Source organism: Perna viridis, chromosome 7 (genome assembly GCF_037379345.1).
Source record: "Perna viridis isolate PV_CMFRI_1.1 ecotype Kerala chromosome 7, ASM3737934v1, whole genome shotgun sequence".
Classification (NCBI taxonomy): domain Eukaryota; kingdom Metazoa; phylum Mollusca; class Bivalvia; order Mytilida; family Mytilidae; genus Perna; species Perna viridis.
In genome coordinates, this window is record NC_142451.1 from 19,968,706 (window position 1) to 19,993,157 (window position 24,452).

At 33.1% G+C, this 24,452-nt stretch overlaps 1 protein-coding gene across 4 annotated transcripts in view; it reads right to left on the minus strand.

Annotated features, from left to right (window-relative positions):
• Positions 1-21,372, minus strand: part of LOC148611718 (von Willebrand factor D and EGF domain-containing protein-like) — a 28,127-nt gene extending 6,755 nt beyond the window's left edge. The window contains exons 1-13 of one of the 4 annotated variants that reach the window (XM_088592546.1): positions 21,292-21,372; positions 13,619-13,828; positions 11,824-11,985; positions 11,484-11,549; positions 8,781-9,055; positions 8,387-8,473; positions 5,516-5,899; positions 3,953-4,102; positions 2,767-2,979; positions 2,318-2,529; positions 989-1,345; positions 658-808; positions 289-478 (exon numbers count right to left, since the gene is read on the minus strand). In XM_088592546.1, the coding sequence (XP_088448672.1) occupies positions 289-478; positions 658-808; positions 989-1,345; positions 2,318-2,529; positions 2,767-2,979; positions 3,953-4,102; positions 5,516-5,899; positions 8,387-8,473; positions 8,781-9,055; positions 11,484-11,549; positions 11,824-11,985; positions 13,619-13,751 (2,380 nt within the window). In that variant the 5' untranslated portion in view covers positions 13,752-13,828; positions 21,292-21,372. Of the gene's footprint in view, positions 1-288; positions 479-657; positions 809-988; positions 1,346-2,317; positions 2,530-2,766; positions 2,980-3,952; positions 4,103-5,515; positions 5,900-8,386; positions 8,474-8,780; positions 9,056-11,483; positions 11,550-11,823; positions 11,986-13,618; positions 13,829-16,895; positions 17,141-21,291 lie in introns of those variants that run through there. The other 3 variants (XM_088592543.1, XM_088592545.1, XM_088592544.1) reach the window with 3 other exon arrangements.
• Between the last annotated feature and the right edge of the window lie 3,080 nt (positions 21,373-24,452).

Consider the following 24,452-nt stretch of genomic DNA (forward strand, 5'->3'; position numbering starts at 1 on the left):
TAATCGATTGGTTATCGTGAATAACCGAAATATGATCACTCGTGCCAAGAACGCATGAGGATTTAACTCGTGCTCGGAACAAGTTCCGTACACTCGTAAAATCTAGGTATCTTCGGCCTCGTGATAATATTTTGGTTATTAACAATTAATTATTCTATTATAATTAAAAGACAAAACATAAGTGATCAAGTTGATTCCATTACCACTCGCATTAACTGAATGGTTGTAGGAAGTATTAAATAATCTAACCAAATTCGAATTACAGCGTGTTAAACATAAGAATAGTACCTTGAACGCACTTTCCTTTTGAGCTGCAATTGTTAGAACATAATCTACTTGTTATTTCGTCCAGTACTGTTTGTTTACTGCCCTCTGTGGAATTATTAACATATAATGATTCATTCCTTGACAATTCTGTCAAAACATTAACAACCATGGCGTCAACTGTGTCAGACAAAAAAGACGTATCGCCCGTCAGCTTAAAAGTAAAAAAAAAAGGAATTGCCCAATTTTATTGTCATGATAGAAAAGACTCAACCTTTCGTACATTAAATTTGATTATGTATATAAAGGGTAATGACAAAACTACCAAACTGAACTGATATTACTATACTGGATAATATATAATGTAAGATGTATTTTTGAATAAAGTACTACCTCGATATCTTTAACACACGATTCAATAAAATTTTCCACTGATAATTCCATGTGTTCGTTGTATGTATCTTCAGGCAACGCTTCTTCTAACAGTTTAGTACATGCCGTAAAAGCTGTTTCTCTTGTCCAACCATTTCTAAAAGTCCGTGCAACTTAAATATATATAACAACACTCACATAGATGTTTTACTATTTAACCAACTCTTTTGATTCTTGTTCAATCGTTGTGTTTCAGGCTTACGAGTAAATATGTACATCAATTAAGGTTTGATTTAACCTAGCAGAAAAAAATATCTAAGATAGAGGCCATAAAACTATTTTATCACCACTTACAGAAGCTGATTCATCTTCATCAATTTCTAAAGGAGTGGATTCAACGACATCATCCGAATTCACAACAACAGATCTCCGACGGCGACGTGATGACCGACATTCTTTGTATTGAGAAGTAACAACACTACTTGTCGTTGAGGTCGTGTCACTGGAGCAGTATTCGGTACTTTCTGTTAAATTACAATGAACTATATTGTAATCTTCCAAATCCTGAGTACTTCCTGCCTGGTCTTCGCAAAGACAATAGGTATCTAAGGGCGATGTCATTGGATGTCCACCTTCATTTAATTCAACTACATAGTCCTTGAAAAAGTTTGGTTCTTCGACAAAAAGTTGTTCATCTGGAGATGTCACTCTTAAATTTAAGATGTTATTTGTCTATTACAAGTCAACCATTTACTTCAGAAATCTAACAGTATCTTAAAATCGACTTTTGAACTATTGTGCGGGATAATTTTGAGCTTTGCCGCCCACATCATGATACGGTGGCAGTATATAGAACTATGTTCTGTTGCATCAAGTGTGTACACAATACAAAATTTTTAGCACACTTGAAAACAGTTAATTCTGGACACAACGAATGATTGGGAAACAATAATTATGATTTAAATTTCATTTCAAGTTGAAATTTCTGCGTTAATTGCATTATGTCAAAACCTTGAAAACCATAAAAGATATCTGAAATCTCCTTGAAAAATGCAGGCACGAATATATATGAAATTCTAAAAACAAAAAGTCAAAATTGGAACAGAAAAAAGTTGTTTTTATGCGTGGCCCGTTTAAGTTTCTTATTATTAAAAAAAAACGCAAGAGATATTTAAAATCTAATTTAAAATGCCAGGCAAGAATTGAAAAAAAGAATCTTAGAAAATACAATTTCAAAAGGGAACCAAAATTTAAATAAAGTGAATTATATTTGCTTATTATTCATGAAACTTTGCAAATACATATTTAAAATCCGACTCTTAGCCCATTTTCAATAGAGAGGAACAAATTAGTTAAAAAAATTATCGGTTCTCCGCCATGTTCTTATGAACATTTGGAAAAAAAATTCTGAAAGATGCGAGAAATTTATGGACGACAAAAACGACAACGATGAATGCGACGGCACAATACCATTATACGAACGCAAAAATTGCACGATCGTATTAAAACGACATCGGGCATATATATGTGTTCACTATTAGTTTTGTTTTCTACTTTATAATTAAGACTTACAGAGTGATTGCATAATTCAAACATTTTCTGTAAGACATAATAAAATAAAGATAAGCAAAATTGAAAAAAAGAGAGTTTTACCGATAAAGTATTATGTTTCAAGGATTACCTCCAAGATTTAGCGAATTCGTGATCATCAGTGACTGGTCCATTATTTCGGTGCATGTAATCATCAGATGGATCTTTTGAGACACTTGGGAAGCCACATAGTCCCTTCGCTTCTCCAATATCATAGATAGACGGTTTGATTGTAACTGTCCCTATAAAACCTGACCATCTGGATATTGATAATGTAATCTCTGTTCCTAAAGGAAGCTTTACCTAAAAGCATGCAATCAAATATTTTCTACAGTATGGCATGCTATAGTGGTAGAGTCTGAACAAGCTTTCTTGGTTCATATGAAAGAAAGAAACACAAACTTATCATTTTTATCCTTAAAAATAATAGAAATTGATAATGAGTCAAGTGTGCTAATAATTTACCAAAGAGTAATCAAGGGAATCAATTTTATAGCGGCAATCAAAAGAATGTATTTTAGGGACAAAGATAGCACGTACATTATATCTATTCCTACTGCTCTCTACAAGCAGGTCATTTTCGTCGCAGATCTTTAAGTTCGTTATTGGGTTTGGTAGTAACTCCTTCTTTGTCCTTGAAATGATCTTACACGTTCTTAGAACAAACAACGACTGTCGACTTCTGATGGCGACACCACAGTGACAAGATGATCCGTCCCAACCAAATCCACAGTTTGTTAGTAGTGCGTGGACCTTTAAAGTTAACAACAATGAGTTCATTTTAAAAGATTACATTGTTAAATAATAATTTGCAATAATTTAAAAAAGAAATACCATTGCAAAAAGATATGTTACCGTTCAATCCAACTTCATTGATACATTTACATTTATTCTCCAAATTTTGGGTAGGTCTTTTTGTGGAAATAAGCAACTTTTTGGCCAGTTTGCACTTTATAAACTGCGAAGCGGTTTTTAAACAAGCGTAAACTGTCCTATAGTTGGTTATGCGAGCAAGATTTGGTCAGAAATTCAAATCATCCTTATATTTAATTTCTAATAAGTTAAAGTCAACATAAAACCCTTTCTCTTCATTTTAATAATTTTTGAATTATTTAAATTGCGGATTGCGGGCCGATGAGAACATAACTGTGGTTCATTTCCGATTGTTATAAGAGCAGTACGCGACTTCTTGGGCGTGGCTTGTGTATGGTAAATTACTGCCCAACTTAATGATGTAAACAAATACATGCAAATCTCCGTTGTGTTTCAGCTGTTTTAATTCATTTCATCAGCGTGAATGAACATCAAATTCATATTTGATAAGAATAAAAAATGTTATGTTTTAGAAAATTTGTATCATATTCTGTAAAAATCACTTTCACATGTACACGGCAGCACCCGCCACGTGCCAATCGTCAATGAATGAAACATTATACCTTATAATGCAAACAACTATTGATATATCTAACATCGTTCTACTTAATATACTCTTTTCTGCATTATAAAAATGAAAGTTTCACTAGCGACCATTCAAATGACATAGCGTAAAGTGTACATGTACAGCAAAATATGGACAAATATGGCGGGTCTAAGATTACCGTAATAAGTTACGAAATGCAAAAATGTACCGTAATTGTCCTATTAGAATAAAATTATTTAATTATATTAACGTTTGAATTCGGAAAAATATAACACTGTATGTTTTAACTCGTATGTATGATATTACCCAGTATGGACCTTTATCGTTTCGATACATGACAAATTCGCCTATCTCCATAAAATGATAATACTTTCCATCGTAGGTAGAGATATGTGGGTCATTATTTGACTGACATAGTCTGTTAGATAAACTGGCATCTTTATCGATCACAGTCACCTTTAATATATTTAAAATATGAATATTAGTAAGATGTAGCTAAGGCGGAGTCCTTATTATTTAATAAACAAATTTGTTTTACAGTCAACTGCTGGAAATGTAATTTATTTCATTTTATCATTTTTTTCTGCCACTGTGACTTTTAACAAGACCAGCCCTAAAAACTCGACATTATCACCAGTACTACAAATAATATATTTTGTGACAATGTATCCTCATATTTCAGGTTAACTTCAATCGTCCACACTTGTTAAGCGCCAATCTGTGTACGAATCAGGCAATTGATGACACATTATTATTTCAAGATTAATCAAGGGAACCAAGGTTATAGCTGAAATGAAAAAAATGTAATCCAGGGACAAGTACCAGACATGGGAAACAGACGTACACAACAAAAAACATAAAGTAACTAAAATCATGCATACAAAAGCAATGAGGAACTCGGATTCCACTTAAAAAATGGGAGCATGGACCAGGTGCACCGGTAGGGTCAGTATCCTCTGCTTTTCTAGAAACACCCGCCGTATTGCACATAAAAAGTCAACTCCGGGGTAGACGAAAGAGGAAAGGAAAAATATGATAAGTTGAACAAATCAGTTGAACAAATCAGTTTTCATGACGCAGATGGATACACCTTAACGATCCATGAGTTCATGGTGACGACTATAAAACTTCTGATGTGATGACTTCTATCTTGTAACAACATAACCCTGTTCCAGAATCTAACTGTAAGAAGTTAAAACGATACAAAAAAAACCTGTGTAATATCGGCATGCTCTGGTATAACATATGAGCCGTGATATGAACACTCCATACGCAGGTGCTGAAGGGATATTGACACAGATGAAAGGAAAGTTGGCGATTGGGAATGGAAAATTATCAAGTTTGTTGTAAAGTTTGGTCAATAGTTTTCCTTGACCATCGATTTCTAGGTGTATGTCAATATATGAGGCAGTGTCTGTAGTATCCTTTATCTCAAGTTCTCTGGGGTACTTGAGACGTATCAATAGATTTGGTCTTTTTTAACTAAAATATATTCAATACATCTAGAATACAACCAAAATACTTCTTAATTTATCCCGAAGCATCTATGACATAGATATATTATGACTGCTTATATAGGCAAAATGTGCTACAAAATTTTCCAGCCATTTTTCTTCAGCGTATTTCAACTTAATTTGACCTATCAATATCATGAAAAGGCAATCTTTACGAAACACTTTAATGGTTATTTCTGGAGGTCATGTGGTATAAATACTTGGATAATGCTATAAAATCTCTACGTTCTTTTTCTTATACACATTTTGCCTGATTCTTAAACAGAGAAGTATTTATGTAATTATTTGTACTGTGTACAAATGACGCTAGAGCTACAAATGCTTAGTTTAGAAAAAAAAAAAAAAAACGGCCTACTTTTACGTCTGGAACGTGTATATTCTTCCAATGTTCATTTAGAAAAGACAAAGAAGGAGTGGAAATACGGATGAACGTTGAGCGTCCCTTTGCGTTGTACAATCCATCACTAAACCCAAAAACTTCTAAATACTTCTCATCTTTCCAGTCATTCGTAGAAAGTTTTATGCCACAGAACTGTGTTTTAAAGACGATGTCTTTACTTGCGATGTTGTTTACACAACCTGCTTGTACACTGTATTTGTCTGGTTGATGAATGTACAAGTTCTGCGAACAATGAGAAGTAAGGTTGGCATGTGATGCCATGCAGCCAACAGGGACTGTTGCCTTAAATGGAATACTTATTGACTGGCCTTCTATGACGGTATACTCCTGTTTACCTGGCTGAATAACATATTACAAGTAAATTAAAAAGAAAATGCAATCAGAACGTAATTTATTTGCAACATTTTGTTTTACAAACGGTGATGACTCTTATAAGCATTATATAGACGAATTAAAATGTAACGTCAAATAAAGAATATATTCATGTAATATTTTGTTTGTGTTCAATATGGTAAACAAAGTTGATGACATGCTAATCATTCTTGTAGCAAGCACTTATAAGTACACATTATTCCCATTCAAAGCCCATATACTAAGAAATTGTTATAAGATATATAGAAATTTAACCAGCAAATTGTTCTGTTTATTTATTGGGGACTTATATATTATATGGTGTGAAATAAAGTGATGTAAATAACCCATTTACTAATTTCGTGCAATTGCAATCGGTAATACAATGCGTTTAGGTATAGTTGTTTTGGCCTTTATTTTAAAGATGATGCAACGTCAAAGCAATAGGAAAACTATAAACAAATAATCATAATATTTTTCATAGTTTTCAGCATTTTGTGCAAATATATCAAACCGAACTGTTATGCCTAGAGACAATGACTGAAATTGGGATATAAATTTCAAAATATGTAAAAGTCATAACTGAAGTTCAATTTTATTCAGTCTAAAGTAATGTTAAACAATATGTATATAACATTTTACGCTAAAATCTGTTTTTTTTATTAGTCTATAGCTTTAAAAGTCAATTTAAGTTTATCAAGATGAATTTGTGTATTCAAAATTAACCTACGCTATTTATATGGTTTATATGGCCTTTACATGTAAACAAGTGGTTACTGGACATTAACTCGAAGTCTATGCAGATTGCATATAAGAGAGGGGTGACCGTAATCAATTATGTTTATGATTGAGTCCTTACTAACACACATTTTCTGTTTGGGTCAACGAATTAATTGAGGCCCTTGAAAAAAAAAACGTGAAGTGCGGCCTATGAGACGGTGATTTCCTTGTGTATAAAAGGGTTTGCGCTTCTTTTGCGAACGATTTAGGTGTAAATGAGCCTTTTTGTTCAGAACCTTTGTTTCTAATTTCCAGGTAAGTTTTAATTAGAACCTTTACAACAATATTGACGATCTTGGGATTATGATTTATAAGTTCTTTGAGAAAAAAAAATCAATCAAAATTTATTTAGAAAGGTTATGGAAGATTCAACTTTTAATAAAGATTTTTTTAATACTTAAATTGCAACTCTTATGTAAATACTTTATTCAAATTATGTATTTTTGAATTTACGTATATCAATGTCTTCCGGTGTAAATAAACCCTTTTGTTCAGAAAGTCCGTTTCAAATTTACAGCTGTAGCACACCCAAGCGAAATTGTCAGAGCTGATGTTTATCTCTCACAAGCCAATCGACAGCAACATATAAACACAACAAAAACAAATCTGTCATGAGCATCCGATTGTGAGTTATTGTGTCATTGTCCACTAAACACGATATTCATCAATGCACGTAGAGAGAAACAGCATACGAGCTTGTAAAACAGAACCCCCCTGATATGCCATGAAAAACATTTTCTTTATGATAGAACAAATTCTGAAATTCTGAATATTCGCATTTTTCCGATTTTATAGTAATTGTTACCCCAAAAGGAAAATCTAAGCGCCTGAATTGATCAGATATGTTAGGTTCATCATTATCTTAACTATGAATGCCTAACATATGAGTTATACAATGTCAGTATGCTGTGAATGAGATTTCTGTTTGGTACTGAGACCGATTGTCTTGGGTAGGGGTAACATTTTTAACATTTTTGGAAAATCCTTTTTTGCAAATTAATTTTGTATGGTTTATTTATGTAGAAAATTTTTTGAGACGTTTTGGTTGAATAATACCTTGTAGTCGACTTTATTTGACTTTTGACTGAAAAATCAAAAATCCCATTTTTTTGCATCTTTTGATAAATTCTGACTACGAAAATCGCCAAAATATATTAAAAGAAACCCAGAAGTATATTTGTGATAATACTAAACAGAATATACAAAATAAGCCAGTTTTTACTGAAGCATCAATACTCTAGGGGTTTTGACATTGAAAAATGTGTCGATTTAAGCGATATTTCGGCGGGGTAGGGTTAATTTTTTTTCATTTCACCACAAAACCCTAGGTTTTACTGCAATTGGTACCATTGTAAAGCTGAGATATTGGGCTACATGTTGGTACATAATGTATGTCAGTTTACTTCTTTTTTGTAGAAAGAAGAAGTTCGTAGAATCAGAAAACTTTTTTTTTGATTTTTTACTCAATGAGGTATAAAAAGCAGAAAAAAAAAATCAAAAATGCATTAGTTTATTTTTTTTGCAACACAAAGTTTCGTGAATGGGAGGTATAAGGGTATTGTGGTTAATGAGTGAGGGGTGCACGGGGGGGGGGTGTGGTTAGCTCAGCCCACATACTAATGTATTTCACATTAGAGGAAGGAAATAACAATTCATTCAACTACGGAAATAATGGAAATCTTACAACAAACTTACAAATAAACCAGCGTCAAATGGTGTACTTCTCTGATATGGACTGGGAATTGAGTCAACCGATGCTCTCAGTCGTAATGAACAGCTAACCTTTTAATATGTATAATGTAGTATTTAAAGTTCTTTGATCAGTTGAACGTTTTAATCATGTAATTGTTACATTTAAAATGAAGTCATTAGTTTGAGTGTTATATATTTTTCCTTTGATTATTCAATTTAATATTTCAGAAATATTTAAGTATTTTTTTTTCTCTCTAGCACCTTCTTTTTTTCTTGATTTTTTGTTTTTGTTAATGGTTATGAAATAATGTAGAATTAGTCTTTGTATATGCAGGGTGTTGTTCTCGGGAAAATAGATATGTGGTTCAATACACTAATAAAATTTTAAACAACGTACCTTCATATTTAGCTTGAAGCTATCAACCCAATCAGTATTTTTCAGAAATGTGGAGTTAATATTTTCGTACAAGACGTTCTTGTTCCTTTTTACTTCGCTCCCTTCGATATACCATGTTACATCATAAACATATGACTCCGGGGCATTGATAGTGAAGTTACATTTGAAAACTGATTCTAGGCTTGGGGTTGGTGGATAAGAAGGTATGTTGTAACTCTTTCCCATAATAAGGTCTGGTTGGACAGTAGGAAACACTTCGATTTTAGGGTAAGATGCTATGCAATAAAAAAAAAGGATTTTATCATGTATTAACTAAAGTATTTTCGTCAAATAAGAATTTGCCAGATGTGCTTTAAGAAAAACACTTTTTAATATAAATGTTGTCTACATTTGTAGTTTTAGTACTTAAATGATTGTCTTGTTTGTTTTATTTTATATTTCTGTTAACTTTCGGCGTTTTATCGATATCATAAATAGGAGTGAATTGTAGCATTCTTTGAAAGAATAAACATTTTCTTCAGCTAGCAGTGTTATTGTCTAATATACTTTCAACAATATTTACCCTCGACAAAGTGTGCTACCCTATATTTTGTCTAGTGCTGAAAGGTACGGTTACTTCACCGCTAGTAATTTTTCTTTTCGGGAAAAGCAAAACACTTTGTTAACCCTTAAAGAGATGTTATATAATGCTGGAATTTATTATTGACAACATAGTTTTCAAGTGTGATGGCCGAGTTTTTACACCGATGGTAGGTATTTCACGGGATAAATTGTGCTCAACTACAAGCTGAATTAATTCTTTACTCTTTTGCAGCTGACGTACTTTATAGCTGATCTTATCCAAGGAACAAACAAAAAATCATCTCTTAGGAAGATCCTTTCATCTCAGTTTCCGCTATACAAATGACAATCTTTCTTTAATTAATCCAACATTCGCGGATTCCGTGCAATGCACACAGGACTTGAGATAATGGAGACACTTTTAAGACAGCTGCATATTAGCATTTTCTTTTAGAGCTACGGAAAGGATAAACTCATGACTTAACTTTACGACAAACGCAATGATGTCTCATATCGTAATGCCATTTTCCTTTTATCGGTTGCAAAATTCCTTCAGCACCTGCATAGGTTTTTTTTTCACAAGTAACTCCTTATGCCATTGGCTTCTGGAACAGGATTTTTCGCTACAAGATTATGGTTACCAATATGTCGTCATCATAACCCAGTGGACCTTAGGGGTGCTTCTATCTGCACCATGAGAATCAATTTGTTTCCCACTTTAAACAATCCTAATTTCGGGGATTTGATACATCTCATCTACCCAAAAGAACTTAAGGTAAAAGATACTACAGACACTGTGAAGTCAGCCTCATATCTTGACCTACACTTAGAAATCGGTTGTAAAGGAAAACTATTGACCAAACCTTACGACAAACGTGATGATTTTTCATTCAGAATTGTCAACTTTCCTTTCATCTGTGGCAACATCCCTTCGGCTCCTGCGTATGGAGTGTTCATATCACAACTCATACGTTATGCCAGAGCTTGCCGGGACTACGCAGACTTTTTGTATCGCGCTAGAACTCTAACAAACAGGCTTCTGGAACAGGGTTATGTTGCTACAAGATTGAAGTCATCACTACAGAAGTTTTATGGTCATGAACTCGTGGATCGTTATGGTGTATCCATCAGCACCATGAAAACTGATTTATTCAACGGGTCATAGTTTTCCTTTCCTCGTTTGTCTGCCCCGGACTTTTTATGAGCAACTCGGCGGGTGTTTTTAGAAAAGCAGAGGACGCTTACCCTACTGGTGCACCTGGTCCATGCTCCAAGTTTTTAGTGGAGTCCTAGTTGCTCATTTACTTTTGTTACTTTGTACGTATTATTTTAGTTACTTTATGTTCTTTGTTGTGTATGTCTGTTTTCCATGTCTGGTCTTCGTCTCTTGATTACATTCTTTTGATTACCGCTATAACCTTGGTTCCCTTGATTACTCTTTGAGCATTTTCCATGCACTCAGATTTTAGTGGAATGCGGGTTTCTTATTTAGTTTTTTTTCTTTTTATGTGTTATTTTGTGTTGTTGATGGTGTTTTTGTTGGGTATCTCTATTTTCCATGTATTGTCATTATCCCTGGAATATATTATTTTGATTACTGTTCGAATCTTGGTTTATTTAATTACTAATTTGAGAATTGGAAGATTGTATCAAATATTTGTCTGCGATAGATTTCAAGTATATTGTAAATTGCATTCACAATATAGAGTTTTAAACATAAATCAGAAATGTTAGACAAAGCTCGTTAACTGTCGGCAAAAGTATTTATATGCACGTGTTGACGAGGAGGGAATTTCCGTGAGATTTCCTCGCGAGTTGTTTAAAACGTCATATGGCAAAAAACGTGGTGAATACATGTAACAAAGTCGCCACCGAACATGAAATATGTACTTGTTAAGTAACGTCAAAATAGACAAATAGGCAATCGTGTCTTTAAATTATATGTATTATGTGATCCTATAGAAATCATTTTCGTTAACCAAAAGACAAGAAACATCTAACAGTTTCATTATAATCTCCAACACCAAATGCGCACACGTGTTTTAAAGGCTGCAGAATATTCATTAATAAGTCATCAGCTAGTGTCTAGGTCCATGTTTTAATGGCACGCGATTGTTACCTTGATCTTGTTAATGTACTTACAACTACACCCTGGATAGAAACCTGTTTCTGATGACATTCCGTCTGGACAGGCGACTTTACCACTTCCTGGAAAATGTTCATTGTTAAAAGGTCGGGCTATTAAGATAAATAAAGCAAATGCCAGAAGAAAAAAAAAATGATAGCGATTGATATATACTGTCGAATTGTATTAAAAAATACCGTATTGCAATTCATTATTATACTGTATTCTGTAATCAATTGTGATGAATATTTTCAAATCTATGTAAAATATGCTTCTGTTTTAATTTGAAGGGACTTTTAAAAGTCATTTTTACACCTAGAAATATCAATTTTGCATATCATTCTTAAACAATGTTACCAAAACAATAGGATGCATTCTCTGGTGTAGGTTTTAAGTAATACACGTAAAAACCGCCACACGCAGAAATCTCTATTTGTAAAATTTCTTCGCAAATATCAATTTCGGTCTGTACACATGCCTCTCTTGATACATTCCCCTCCTCTGGATTGGGCAGTTCACCTAAATATAGATGTTATGAACAAGGTCTAAAAAAACACTATGAATCAATACACTCATTCAGTTTGTATGTGGCGTTCAGCCAAGAAGTTATGAAAAAGCAATTAAATACTTTTCTTATCCTTTGGAGATTTTTTGTTTTTGGTATATAGATGTTAGCAGAACATGTCTGAATTTCGTCAAAATTAAACATTTGTCGAGCACTGCCATGGGCAAAAGGTGCGCCATGAAGTATTTTATGCATAACTAAGCAATCCCGGATATTTACGGCTGCAAGAAGAGGGACAAAAGAAAATGGCAAAGAATAATCAAGGGAACTAAGATTATAGCAGCAATCAAACGAATGTAATCTAGGGACAAAAACCAGACATGGAAAACAAAAGAGGAAAGGACAACTATGACACGTTGAACAAATCAGTATTCATGGCGCTGATGGATACACCATAACGCATGTAGTGATGACTTCAATTTTGTAGCAACATAACCCTGTTCCAGAAGCCTATTTGTTAGAATTCTAGCGCGATACGAAAAGTCTGCGTAATTTCGGCAAGCTCTGGCATAACGTATGAGTTGTGATATAAACACTCCATACGCAGGTGCTGAAGGGATATTGCCACAGGTGAAAGGAAAGTTGACAATACTGAATAAAAAAGTGATCACGTTTGTCGCAAAGAGTGGTCAATAGTTTTCCTTTACCATCGATTTGAGGCTGACTTCACAGTGTCTGTAGTATCCTTAATCTCGAGTTCTTTTGAGAAGATGCGATGTATCAAATCCACGAAACTATGGTGTTTAAAAGATAATACGTCATCTATATAGCGGAAACTGTAATAAAAGGATCTAGCTAAATGATATCCTTTCTTTCGGCTCAGATCAGTTGTAAAGTCAGACTCATAAGAATGATTGAATATTTCCTCAAAATAAGTTAAAAATAGTAGAAATAAATGTATCTCTGTATTTCAAGGAACTCTTATTTATGAATGATACAGAACTTTTCATGGAAAGTGTTTGACTCAAGTAAGAAATGAAATTCCCGTCGTTTTTTTGCTCAATTTTCATGATGAAGCAACAAGTTACTTAGATAATGTTGAACATTTTAATTCATCATTCTAAACATCAATATCTGTTTTGTGCTAAACAAGTTAATGTTGCAATTAAGGTAAAAACATTTATAATTTCGATCTATTATAAACACAAACCCTTCCCCGTAGATATATCTACCCAAATAATACATTTGCATAGATAAATAATGCGAGAAACTGCTTTTCTTGCAAAATAAGTTATAACATTATTCCCAGGTTCGCTTTTCGAATAGTAGATCCCCAAGTGTTTGTGACTAGACGGATCTTGTGTGTCAGCATGCTCGGTATGCTTACGTGTAATAAGCATACTTTTATTATTTTGGCCAGTTGCATTCCATTAGCAGCTGGGGAGATCACTTACACGTATCAATTACACTTTCAAGGGTAAAACCTAATGAATAACATTGAGGCATAGGCAAAAAAGTGCATTGATGACGATGATGATATCTTCAAGACATTTGGGAATTTTTTGTATATAGACCATAGATAAGCAATTAATTCAAGGTGTTTGTTTTACAACCGCAAAATTTGTCTTTATTTTGTTCAATATATACCATTAAGCCAAATTGGATACAGAGTTCCGCAATGCTTAACACCAGGTGGTGTTGTTGGCATAACATCACCATTCCGACTACTATGTCTGTACCATCCTTCTTCGATCGCGTGATCACTGATTGGTGTATCCATTGACAAGTCTGTTAAATAGCCTGATGATCTTTTATCTTTACCATCAGTTTCTATATGACTTTCACACTCTACAGAATCTTGAAATATATAAAGGCATGCAAAGCGTTACATTTTAGTTCCCTATGTACGTGATTTCAACAAATCTACCAGTGCTTTTTTTTGAAAGGACAATAAAGAATCTTTCAAAAATGGTGAAAGAATATAAAAGTAAGAACACAAAATTTTTAAAATCTAACACGAGTTTTCATTAAAACATTTAATTGTCTATTCTTGTCAATTATTGTTATTGCTATTTCATTTGTTTTATGCTCCTATTCACAATACTACATACGATATGCATGTAAATGTATGTTATATTGCATGAAGACATTCGAACGTTGAAAAGTTTTGAATCCTTGGTGTTAATTTATTGTTTTCGAATCCTTATATAAGATACTGAAAATGTATTTATTAACGGTTTATTTATACTACTAGAACTGCTGGGATAAAGTGCATGTATTGGTATTTTTTTTTATTATTTCTCTGTATGTTTACACTATATAAATCAATACCAAATATACAGATTTACCTCAACCAATACCATTGTCCATTTAACATACTATACTTTTGCCGTTATAATAACAGACTAGGTTGACTTAAACAATTAAACCTTAGGTTGTATTAGAATATCTGATCAATTCGACATTAGAAATAAAACAAGTATTAATTCCTTTAAAAAAACCATGTTAAGATTTGTTTGGAATTCGAATTAACTTCGGTAAATAAACAGTTCAGAAGTAGTATTGCTTTACTAATCGTTATACAACGTAACACCACGGTTGCATCGCAAATACAACGATATAGTTAAATTTAATATATATATATATATATATATATATATATATACAACAAAACATGACTCAAAACAGTTCTCTTGAAAAAGATGTAATTTGGACGTGATTTTTTGACCTTTTAACACAAACGCAGAGTTATATATTACTACTCGGTTATCATGAATATACATGTTTGCAAAGTTTAAGTATATTAATTAAATGCAATAAACCTTTCCCAGAATTTCAGGATGTAGTCTATTATATCATCGATTGTCGCATCGAAAATGATCAAAACGTTGACCAAAATGAACTGACCCTTAGCGTTCATTTATGTCTACTTTCTATATAAAGCAGTCTTAAAGGAACAGGTAAAAGTAAAAGTAAAGGTTAATTTTATTTAACGTCGTTGAATAAAAATTTATGACAGTTTGGCTAATATAAGTCTCATATTTAGGCCATGCTTGTTGAGGGAGGAAATCCCGATATTCAAGGCAGGCATCAGTGAAACCACCGGACAAGGGTAGGTGGCTGGAAACTTTAACACGTGTAAAACCCAAACCCACAGTGGAGTCGACATTGTGATTTTAACTCTTGCACTTTAAATACTCTGTCACAGTCATTTTTTGTCTTAGTCATGCCTTGTCTACGTTTACTTATTTTCAAATATTAAAGAGTAACCAGTATTTCTGTGAAGATAAATGTCATGATTTATTACATTGTGTAGATGTCTTCGAAGTTTGCATTTCAGGGAACGAATCTACGTCAGCAGTTCCCATTAAAGGTGCGGGAAAACACAGTACATTCCTGTATATAGGGGAAGGCCGCGCCAAAAAGAAAAATGAAAAAGAAGTTATTTTGAGCCAAAATTACCCCAAATTCAGAATCCTTTAGTCAAACTGTATTTAAACATGTTTGAATAAACATTTTAAAAACTAAATCCGCGATATCTAAGCTAAGGTAAGTGTTTTACTCCTTGATATTCCTCCTTTTTCATCGCTAAGATAGGTGTGTCATGTGATAAGGTTTGACCCCAAAACGTCACTTCCGGTTCCAAAAATATCCGTTGAATGAATATAAAACCACGTTGGAAACAGCTGATTACACCATTGAAGTTAAAGGATTTGTCGAAAAATAGTGAGTCAAGAAAATCTAATTGATTGGTTAATAGGATAAGGATTGTTGCTGAATCTGAGCCGTTGCATTTGTAATTTCTGTAAGGGTGCATTTTGGGTAAAGAAAATACAGTTCATACAGCCGAGATAACTACATTTGGAGGTGTTTAAATAAGAAGTGTAACAGGGAAAATATCTTTACGTCGTGGATCTTGGTTCGAAAATCACAACCTAACACTGGAACAAATTGTTTACATAGCTTTCTGGGTTTACAAGTGTAATCAAGAACTTGTGATTCACGAAATTGAAATTTACCAACGGACAATCTTTGATTGCTATAATAACGCCCGAGAAATTTACATCAAACTCTTAGAAAAAAGAAATGGAGACGTTGTTAGAAGTCCAGGAAAGACATTTGAAGTAGACGAAAGCAAATGTGGAAAACGTAAATATCACCGATGAAGAAATGTTGATGGTGTATGGATATTTGTTGGCATAAAACGTGAGTCTATGAAGTGCTTTTTCACGTGTGTTGCACACAGAACAGCAAATAATATTGTGTCTTTCATAAAATATCACATTAAACCAGGTACAACAATAATCAGCGACCGTTAGAAAGCTGATAATTCTCCTGATAAAGAAGGATTTCACATCTGACTGTAAATCACTCTGTAAATTTCGTTGATTAAACCAGAATTAATTACCGACTCCCTTATCCCTAGGGAAAACAGAACCTACTTTAAAAAAAAACAAGAGTTCTACTTGCCAATTTAACTGACCTGATTAACAGCCTTGATGATTTCCAGTAAAAATGAGTCAACATTTAACTTCACGCTCCGCGAATCTCAAGCCTTGGCTTTTTTAACCGGTTGGTGAGTTCTCAAGCATAAATGCTGGCGGTGAAGCCTTGGCTTGGTTCGTATTAAACTTATTTTATCGATGAACACACGAAAAACTCGAAGCGTACACAAAGTTGAAAGTGGCGGCGTCTTCGATGTTTTCGTAGCAACAGCACGTAAATTCATCGCACATGCGCGTTTATATATGTTATTCTAAATTTCCGGGGACTGGTAAAGTAAATTCTTTCCCATTTCATACATGCATTTTAAAAACATTTCTGGTAATAACATATCAATAGTGAAATGCAAAATAAGACATCATGGTTAGTAAGAATAATACATTTTTTATACCAATCATTCACTTCAAACACCAATACTTACCTAATTCTTTCATAATTGCAATATCATATAAAACCTCCGACGATCCCCAAATAAATTTAAACACATTTGACGAGTCGAGGCTGTATAACAAATAGCTGGATTCCAAAAGGTATAAAGTGCTATTTATGATGTCACCTTTTCCGTATATCCAAATAAACGGATGAAAATAAACCATAGAAATGTTACCTCCTTCAAGCGACGCAGAAAATAACGCATAATATTGACAGTAAATTTGTTGAGCTGCCCTGTCTAAAAAAATAACAAGAAATATCTATATATATATATATATATATATATATATATATATATATATATATATATATATATATATATATATATATATTGAGAAGTTAACATTCCGATAATTTTAGTAAAATCAAGGAAATCATGTTTAAAACGGGGGTACACCTCCTGAAACATGTAACGTTCCCAATCCCACGCACACAAAGCACACGAAACACGAAACACGATCCCACGAATCACGAAACACGCACACGAAGCACTAGATACACGAAAGCCACACGAAACATGTTGCACGAAGCACGATAAACGAATGATTGTGTCCACTGGCAGGAGTATTCTTCTCAGTAATTGGTATATTTCGAAATCTTACTTGCAAAACGAAACTAATAATAATTTATGATATACAGTGTACGTTTTCGTCGAGTTTTGTTGATTGCTAACATCTTAGATTTAATTTTACATTAATGTGAAGTATTCTTTAATAAATACATTCGATATACACAATTTTCAAAGTTCTATTAATGTACATTGCGAAAACATTTTGACTGGTTTCTGAGTATGAAAATATTGAAATCTCAGAAAATTTGAATAAAGTATACTCAATTTTTAGATAATAGAGTACTTTTGACTGATGCGATACCATCTAATAGCTGTGAAGAAAGTAATTGTTAAGTGAAAAAAAAGTGGATATTTATTGTACATAAATCATTGTGAACACATTTCCTTGGTCCAGGAGAATAAAAATACCAAAAATTTATAGAGTACTCTATTTTGACATAATTTAGCTCTTTTAACTAATGTGATAAAATCTTACTTGTCTAAAAAAAGATAATGATATGAAAAATATCCATTTTTATTATATATGGTACATTGTAAAAACATTTTGACTGGTCTCTGAGTATGATAAAATTAAAATGTCATAAAATTGGGGTAAAATATACCTAATATTTAGATAAAAGTGTAGTTTGGTTATGCGATACCATCATATTGCTCTGAATATAGACAGGAATTTCTATCTGAAAAATGTCCATATTTGTTGTATATGGATATCAAAATTTCATAAAATATTTGAAAAATTACTTTTTTTTTAATATAATTTAGCTCTTTTAACTAATGCAATACAATCTTATTTGTCTAAAAAGGAAAATGTTGCATTGTTGATATGAAAAGTGTCCATTTTTATTATACATAGTACATTGTGAAGACATTTTCACTGGTATTCAGGTATGAAAATATTAAAATTTTATAACATAAGGGTAAGATATACTTAATTTTTATTCTCGAAAGACAAACTATTACCTCTAGGGGAATGATCGACTTGAAATCATAAACAGTTATACATGTAGTTTGGAAAACTTTTCCCCGATCATTCCGGAAGGCCATTCAAATATTTACAGTATTTTGTTATATATACAAATAATGTTCGAATGTTTGAAACCAATTAATTAAAGTATTTGTTTCTGACAAAATATTGTCTTTTCAATGTAAAAGGAATATGAATTTTGGCAGGGAAAACGAAATTACAACGGTATTCCGTAAAATTGATTTATCATAGGAGCTATGTTTATCATCCACTCAGAGAACAGAACCGTTGCACGAAGAACGTTGCACGATACACGAATAACAAAGCACGAAGTGCGCACATGAAAGGCACACGCACGCAAAGCCCACGCTGCACGATACACGATCCCACGAAACACGCACACGAAGCACGCTATAATGGGAATGTTACACGTTTCAGGAGGTGTATTCATAATTTGGGGACCAATTCAGGACAAAATAATGTGAATAAACCAAGTTATAAAAGTAACACGTAAATGCCCCCAAAAAAGAAATGGGCAGCCACACTTTTCTTAAATTGGCATTTTTGACCATGCCAACCGGTAAGGTAAGCCTCCGCTGATTGGAACAATTTGGTCAATAAAAGTTGCCAATCAAACTATATAAGTCGCAGTCGTGATTTGTTTCAAGTAAACAGTCCTAGATATGGGTTTACTAAAATATTACAGTGAATAGTTCAGTTTTAATTTATATGTCAATGCACAAGTAAATCATGTTAACCACTGAAGACGTCAGTGTCACATGGGAAGATGTAAGATGTAAGACAAATATGTTTGTTCAGTCACACACCATCCCAAAAGTAAATTACACGCAAATTGCGTTCAGTTTCAATTATCATGACTTGCTAACAAATGAACTCTATAGAAATCATCGTGATGTGTATTCCAAAGAAAACCATGTTAAATGATAAAAGGTTATTGTTTGTACTGCTCTCTTTATGATCATTCTATATTCATATAGTAATGGTCAAATATATGGGTATTTTCATATGGGTTAAGAGTTATTCAACTTTTGTTATAAGTTGAATCCTCGAATTTCGGTAAAAAACATTAATATGCAAACTGTAGGCAGGAATTTGTAGAAGGTGTGAGTGTGTGTGTGTCCTTAGGCTAGCGAGGTGCTGTTATGGCCGGGGCTCTTTGGTTTTAAGTGCAAACCTGCAATCTAGCATGCTCTGATGCAAAAAAACAAAACAAAAAAAAAAAAAAACAAAAAAACAAAAAAACAAAAAAACAGACAAACAAACAAACAAACAAAGGACAAAAAAAAAAAACACACACAAATACCTTTTACTTATTTATGATATGTATTTACTTACATGTTAAGTGTACACATATATGTACATATCCTCTGAGTTATCGATGTGTACAACCGGGCCCATTTGCCGCGAATGGAACAAAACAGTTTGTGAGAAATTTGGTTGCCATTTTTACAAATATTGTACGCATGAGTACAATAGCATTTCGTTCATTTCGTTTTATTAAAGCACATACCGAGGACATTCCTTCATGATGAAAACCTGGTATTCAATTCCCTGATGTGACCTGAACTTCTTAGTAAAATATACATTACTTAAACTACTGTATCACAAATGTAGTTTTGTATTGAAGCATTGACAGAATAACAATAAAACAACTTTGTTTGTCGACATTGGAGCCTACTTATTGTATAGCAATATATTGTCCCAATAGAAAACAATGCAACGTCTGCGTGCAATAAATTGCCATATTGCACTAGTTCAAATATAGCTATTTTTTGTGGTGGTTTGGCGTTATCCGAGTCACAAATTCATTTGAAACAATTTATATTGCCATACAATTAAAGAATGTTTGCATGAATACTGTAAACTCGCAAACTCGTCCATATCAAATTCTACCTGCGATAATATTCCCCAATATTCATGCAATATCACCATATCAATATATATATATATATATATATATATATACGACGGGAAACTGCCACTAATGTCGATTATAAGTTATATTTGCCATGAATGTTATTTTTTACTGGCGTAGCTGTATCCTAAGGACTGACTCACTGTTCGTTTAATAGGTCAATTTTGTTGTACAGAAACATTTTCAGAGAATTGTTGCAGTAGTGAGCTATGTATGATAGAACAATAAATAGATCCACATTATAGGGTTATTGCATGAATACTGGTGAATATTCCCGAGCAGAATATTATATTGCACGAGCTTGCGACAATGTGAAATCTACATTAAGACTTCGTGCAAGTTGGCAAGACGGGGATGGGTCTTCCGACCAAGGTTTTGCTATTTTCTAACTATCATTATAACGGTCAATATTCTGAATAAAGCAGATTCTGCCAAACAAGGAGGGAACGACCAAAAATTTGCATCGCAAATTTGACAGTTCTAACATCGTGGGGAATTTTGCAGACCTTTCTATACGTTTACATATCTTTCCTGTATCAATATGATCCGATGGAGCAGTGTAGCGAATAGAGTCGTTTACATTCTGAGACGTTTGTATAATATTGATTTGTTGTGACATGCATCATTAATTTGATCCTCTATCCTACATAATAACATCTAAATGAACTGACCCGTACTACCATGCATCGTGTACTAAGTTACAGCCCTAGATTAATCCTACGAGGAGGAATGACCTGGCCAGCGAAAGCTATATTTTATATAGTCTAGCTGAAAGAGTGGTCTAAGGCGCTGGACTTTTCTGAACTAATTACAAATATTCCTTAATCTAATGCGTTAACTACTTACAGTTCAGAAAAAGAATATCTTTGCATCTCATTCAAAGTATATTGTGTAAAAATGTTGTAGTCACTTACCTTAGATTAAAAATTCACAATAATATCCGGACATTATAGTATGGTTATCATTACCATTCAGTCGACACTTCTGAATTCCATTCGTTAGTCCACCGTCAATGTAATAAAGCCACCTGCATAAATGAATATTCCAGGGGTTTATTTCATTCAAAACACTAATCCTCGATGCTCATATAGCCCATTTATTACACTTTTGAGATAAAAACGCAAATAATAAATAAAACAGGAGTAAAAGTTAATAAGACCATCTTTATGCATATGAATTTGTGTCGTTTACTACAAAAAAGCAATTGATGGAAATTAAATTGTTATGCCTTTATTTGCTGGACTGTTTTTTTTACTTTCCAGTTTTTGTTGTGATATTGCTTTTTTTATATGTGGTCTTTCCTTTCAGACTGTTTCTTTTGAAAACTACCTAGATTTTATCAGTTCGTTGATTGTTGTAGAACATGTACCCTTCATTGAATATAACCTCAAAAACAAAAGAAATCCGCACTCTTTGGAATACAAAATAAATATCTTTAACAAAGAAACGCAAAGAAACGAAACCATTTGATGCATAAGAATGCTGCCACCAGAAAGAGTTACTTAAAGCAGTTGAGTGATCTACTACTTCACAAAACTACGTACAAAATTAAAGAGTCACTTAATTTAGACTTGACTTTTAACTTCTCTTGATAAAAACCACTATTGCTGCATTAAAGGTAAAACACAAACAACATCAACATTTGGGTGTTAGTATGAGGCATATGGATCGGATATTTAAGCATTGTAAAATCGTATTACCAAATATTTGAAATACTTAAAATAGTACAACTGAAAATAAGTGATGCATTTCTACTAAAGTATAGTATACATACTCATTAAAGGGATCAACCGACAATGAGGAGGCTACGCCAACGGTATCAATTACTTTTATTTCTCCAGTACCATCGAGGACCGATCGCTGGATTGTGTTATTCTTGGTATTTGACCAAAAAATGTAACCATGTAGATCATCAACTGCAAGGTCTGTTACTGTAACATTTTTGAGTATAGTTTCGACAGAGATATCTCCTGGTGATGGGTAGTGAAACCTTTACAAAATCAAGACACATATCAATATGTGTATAAAATACATTTGACTTATGTGTAAATCAATATTGATACTTGATCCAGCGTCGTAGCATATGATGTCTAAATTTCGTTTTTAGAGCGCGATGAGATTTCACGAAATGTTTTAAACCGTGTTATTTTTGTCTTATGAAAATTAGATCAAGGTTATGTTATTGATGATTCCAGTCATCACTGCAAAGTAACTACGAACTCAGTTGCAGCTAGAAACAAATGGATAAGAATTATGTGGTCATCTCTTCCCATAAAGCTGATTTGTTCATCGTAGTTTTCGTGTTCGGTATTGACTCTGCGGACAAAACACACATTTTCATAGCTCTTTACTTGTGTAAAATACTTATTCTCACAATCACGTCCACATATAAAAAAATATTCATAGAAAGAGTCTATCTTTGTGTCATATTATGGTTGAATGAATGTTAGTTCGATATCTGTGATGTATTCCTGTATGTTCCTGTATGTTCTTAATTGTTGAGTTAAGTTTGCATCCAAATACATATAACAAAAATCGTGCCATTTTATATAAAAGAGACGTTCAGCGAGAGTGAAAATTAAGGTTTTTTTTCACGTACAGACTGATTTACTTTAGTGTGTAGATTACGATATTTTATTGTCATCTTGGATTATAACACACTCGGCACAGTCACTGGCCAGTAAAAGAAGCAATTATTAATCGTACCTATTAATATTTCCTCTGTCAACATAGTAAACATAGCTGTGAACGGGGTCGTAATCTATGGACGTTGGTTCAAAAACATCCGTGGTAATCACAGTATAGTTACTACCGTCTAGGTTAATGACTGATATCCCACCTTGCATAGCAAGCATGACTTTGTGGTCTTATGATGTAAAACAAATTCAATCATTACAAAACTTTAATCTAAATCTTGAATCAATTAAATGAATTCAATATTAAGAGTTGAGTTGAGAGAGAACTACACAGCAAGTATCTAATTATCAATATGTCATGCGGTATGGCATGTTTATAAGTTTCAAGGAGAAAACATAGCGTTTGTAATTATAATCTAAAAATTGGGTACTCTCCATTTTCAATACAGATATACCTGGTCGTTGTCTATTATACAAAGATATACATTGATTCTAGTTATCAATAAAAATGTTTCACTTGAATTATGGTTAGTTGGTACAAGAAATGTATTGTTAAAATTTTATTCATGTTACTGAAACTTTTTCAAAAAATCTTTGACATTGGTTAATTCGTAAAGTCACGTAAACATTTTGTTCTGCAGACAACTTGACCTCAATTTTTTATTCAATATTTTATAGTATAACATATCCTGTGGTCACATATTTAGAATATATGATGTTTCCAGAAAAGTAGAGGACGCTTACCCTTCCGGTACACTTGGCCCATGCTTCAGATTTTAGTGGAGTGCGAGTTGCTCATTTGCTTTTGTTATTTTGTATTGATGATTTTAGTTACTTTATGTTCTTTGTTGTGTATGTTTGTTTACCATGTCTGGTCTTTGTCCCTGGATTACACTCTTTTGATTACCGCTATAACCTTGGTTCCCATGATTACGCTATAAAACAATATTAAAAAAAACGATTTTCTTACCGGATGATGATATTACAATATCAAATGTACATAATAAAAACAAGAAACATTTTAGAGCACAGTGCATTTTCTCCATTCGTAATCGTTCTGTGCATTTAATGTAACAGGAAGTTTTGCTATATTTAAACTGCTGTAGAAAATTCCCAATTCAAACTGTAATTGCATAGTAGTATGTACATATAGTGTACCAAATGTAAGTTAACTAACCTTTAAAATAATCAATACCTTAGCCATACCTTTAAATATGACTTCAATTACACAAGTGACGGAAAATGGGACAGATATACGATCAGACTGTATTGGTACAGTTTTGTTTCCCAAAATGAGATCAAATGACTCAATTCTTACATGAAAACATAATTATAAAGTCAGTGCATGTTATCTTATCATACCTTGTATCTGACGTCAGATGCCCACCCCCCCCCCCATGTTACTTATTTAAGTAGATGCACGGAATGTAGGGACCGAA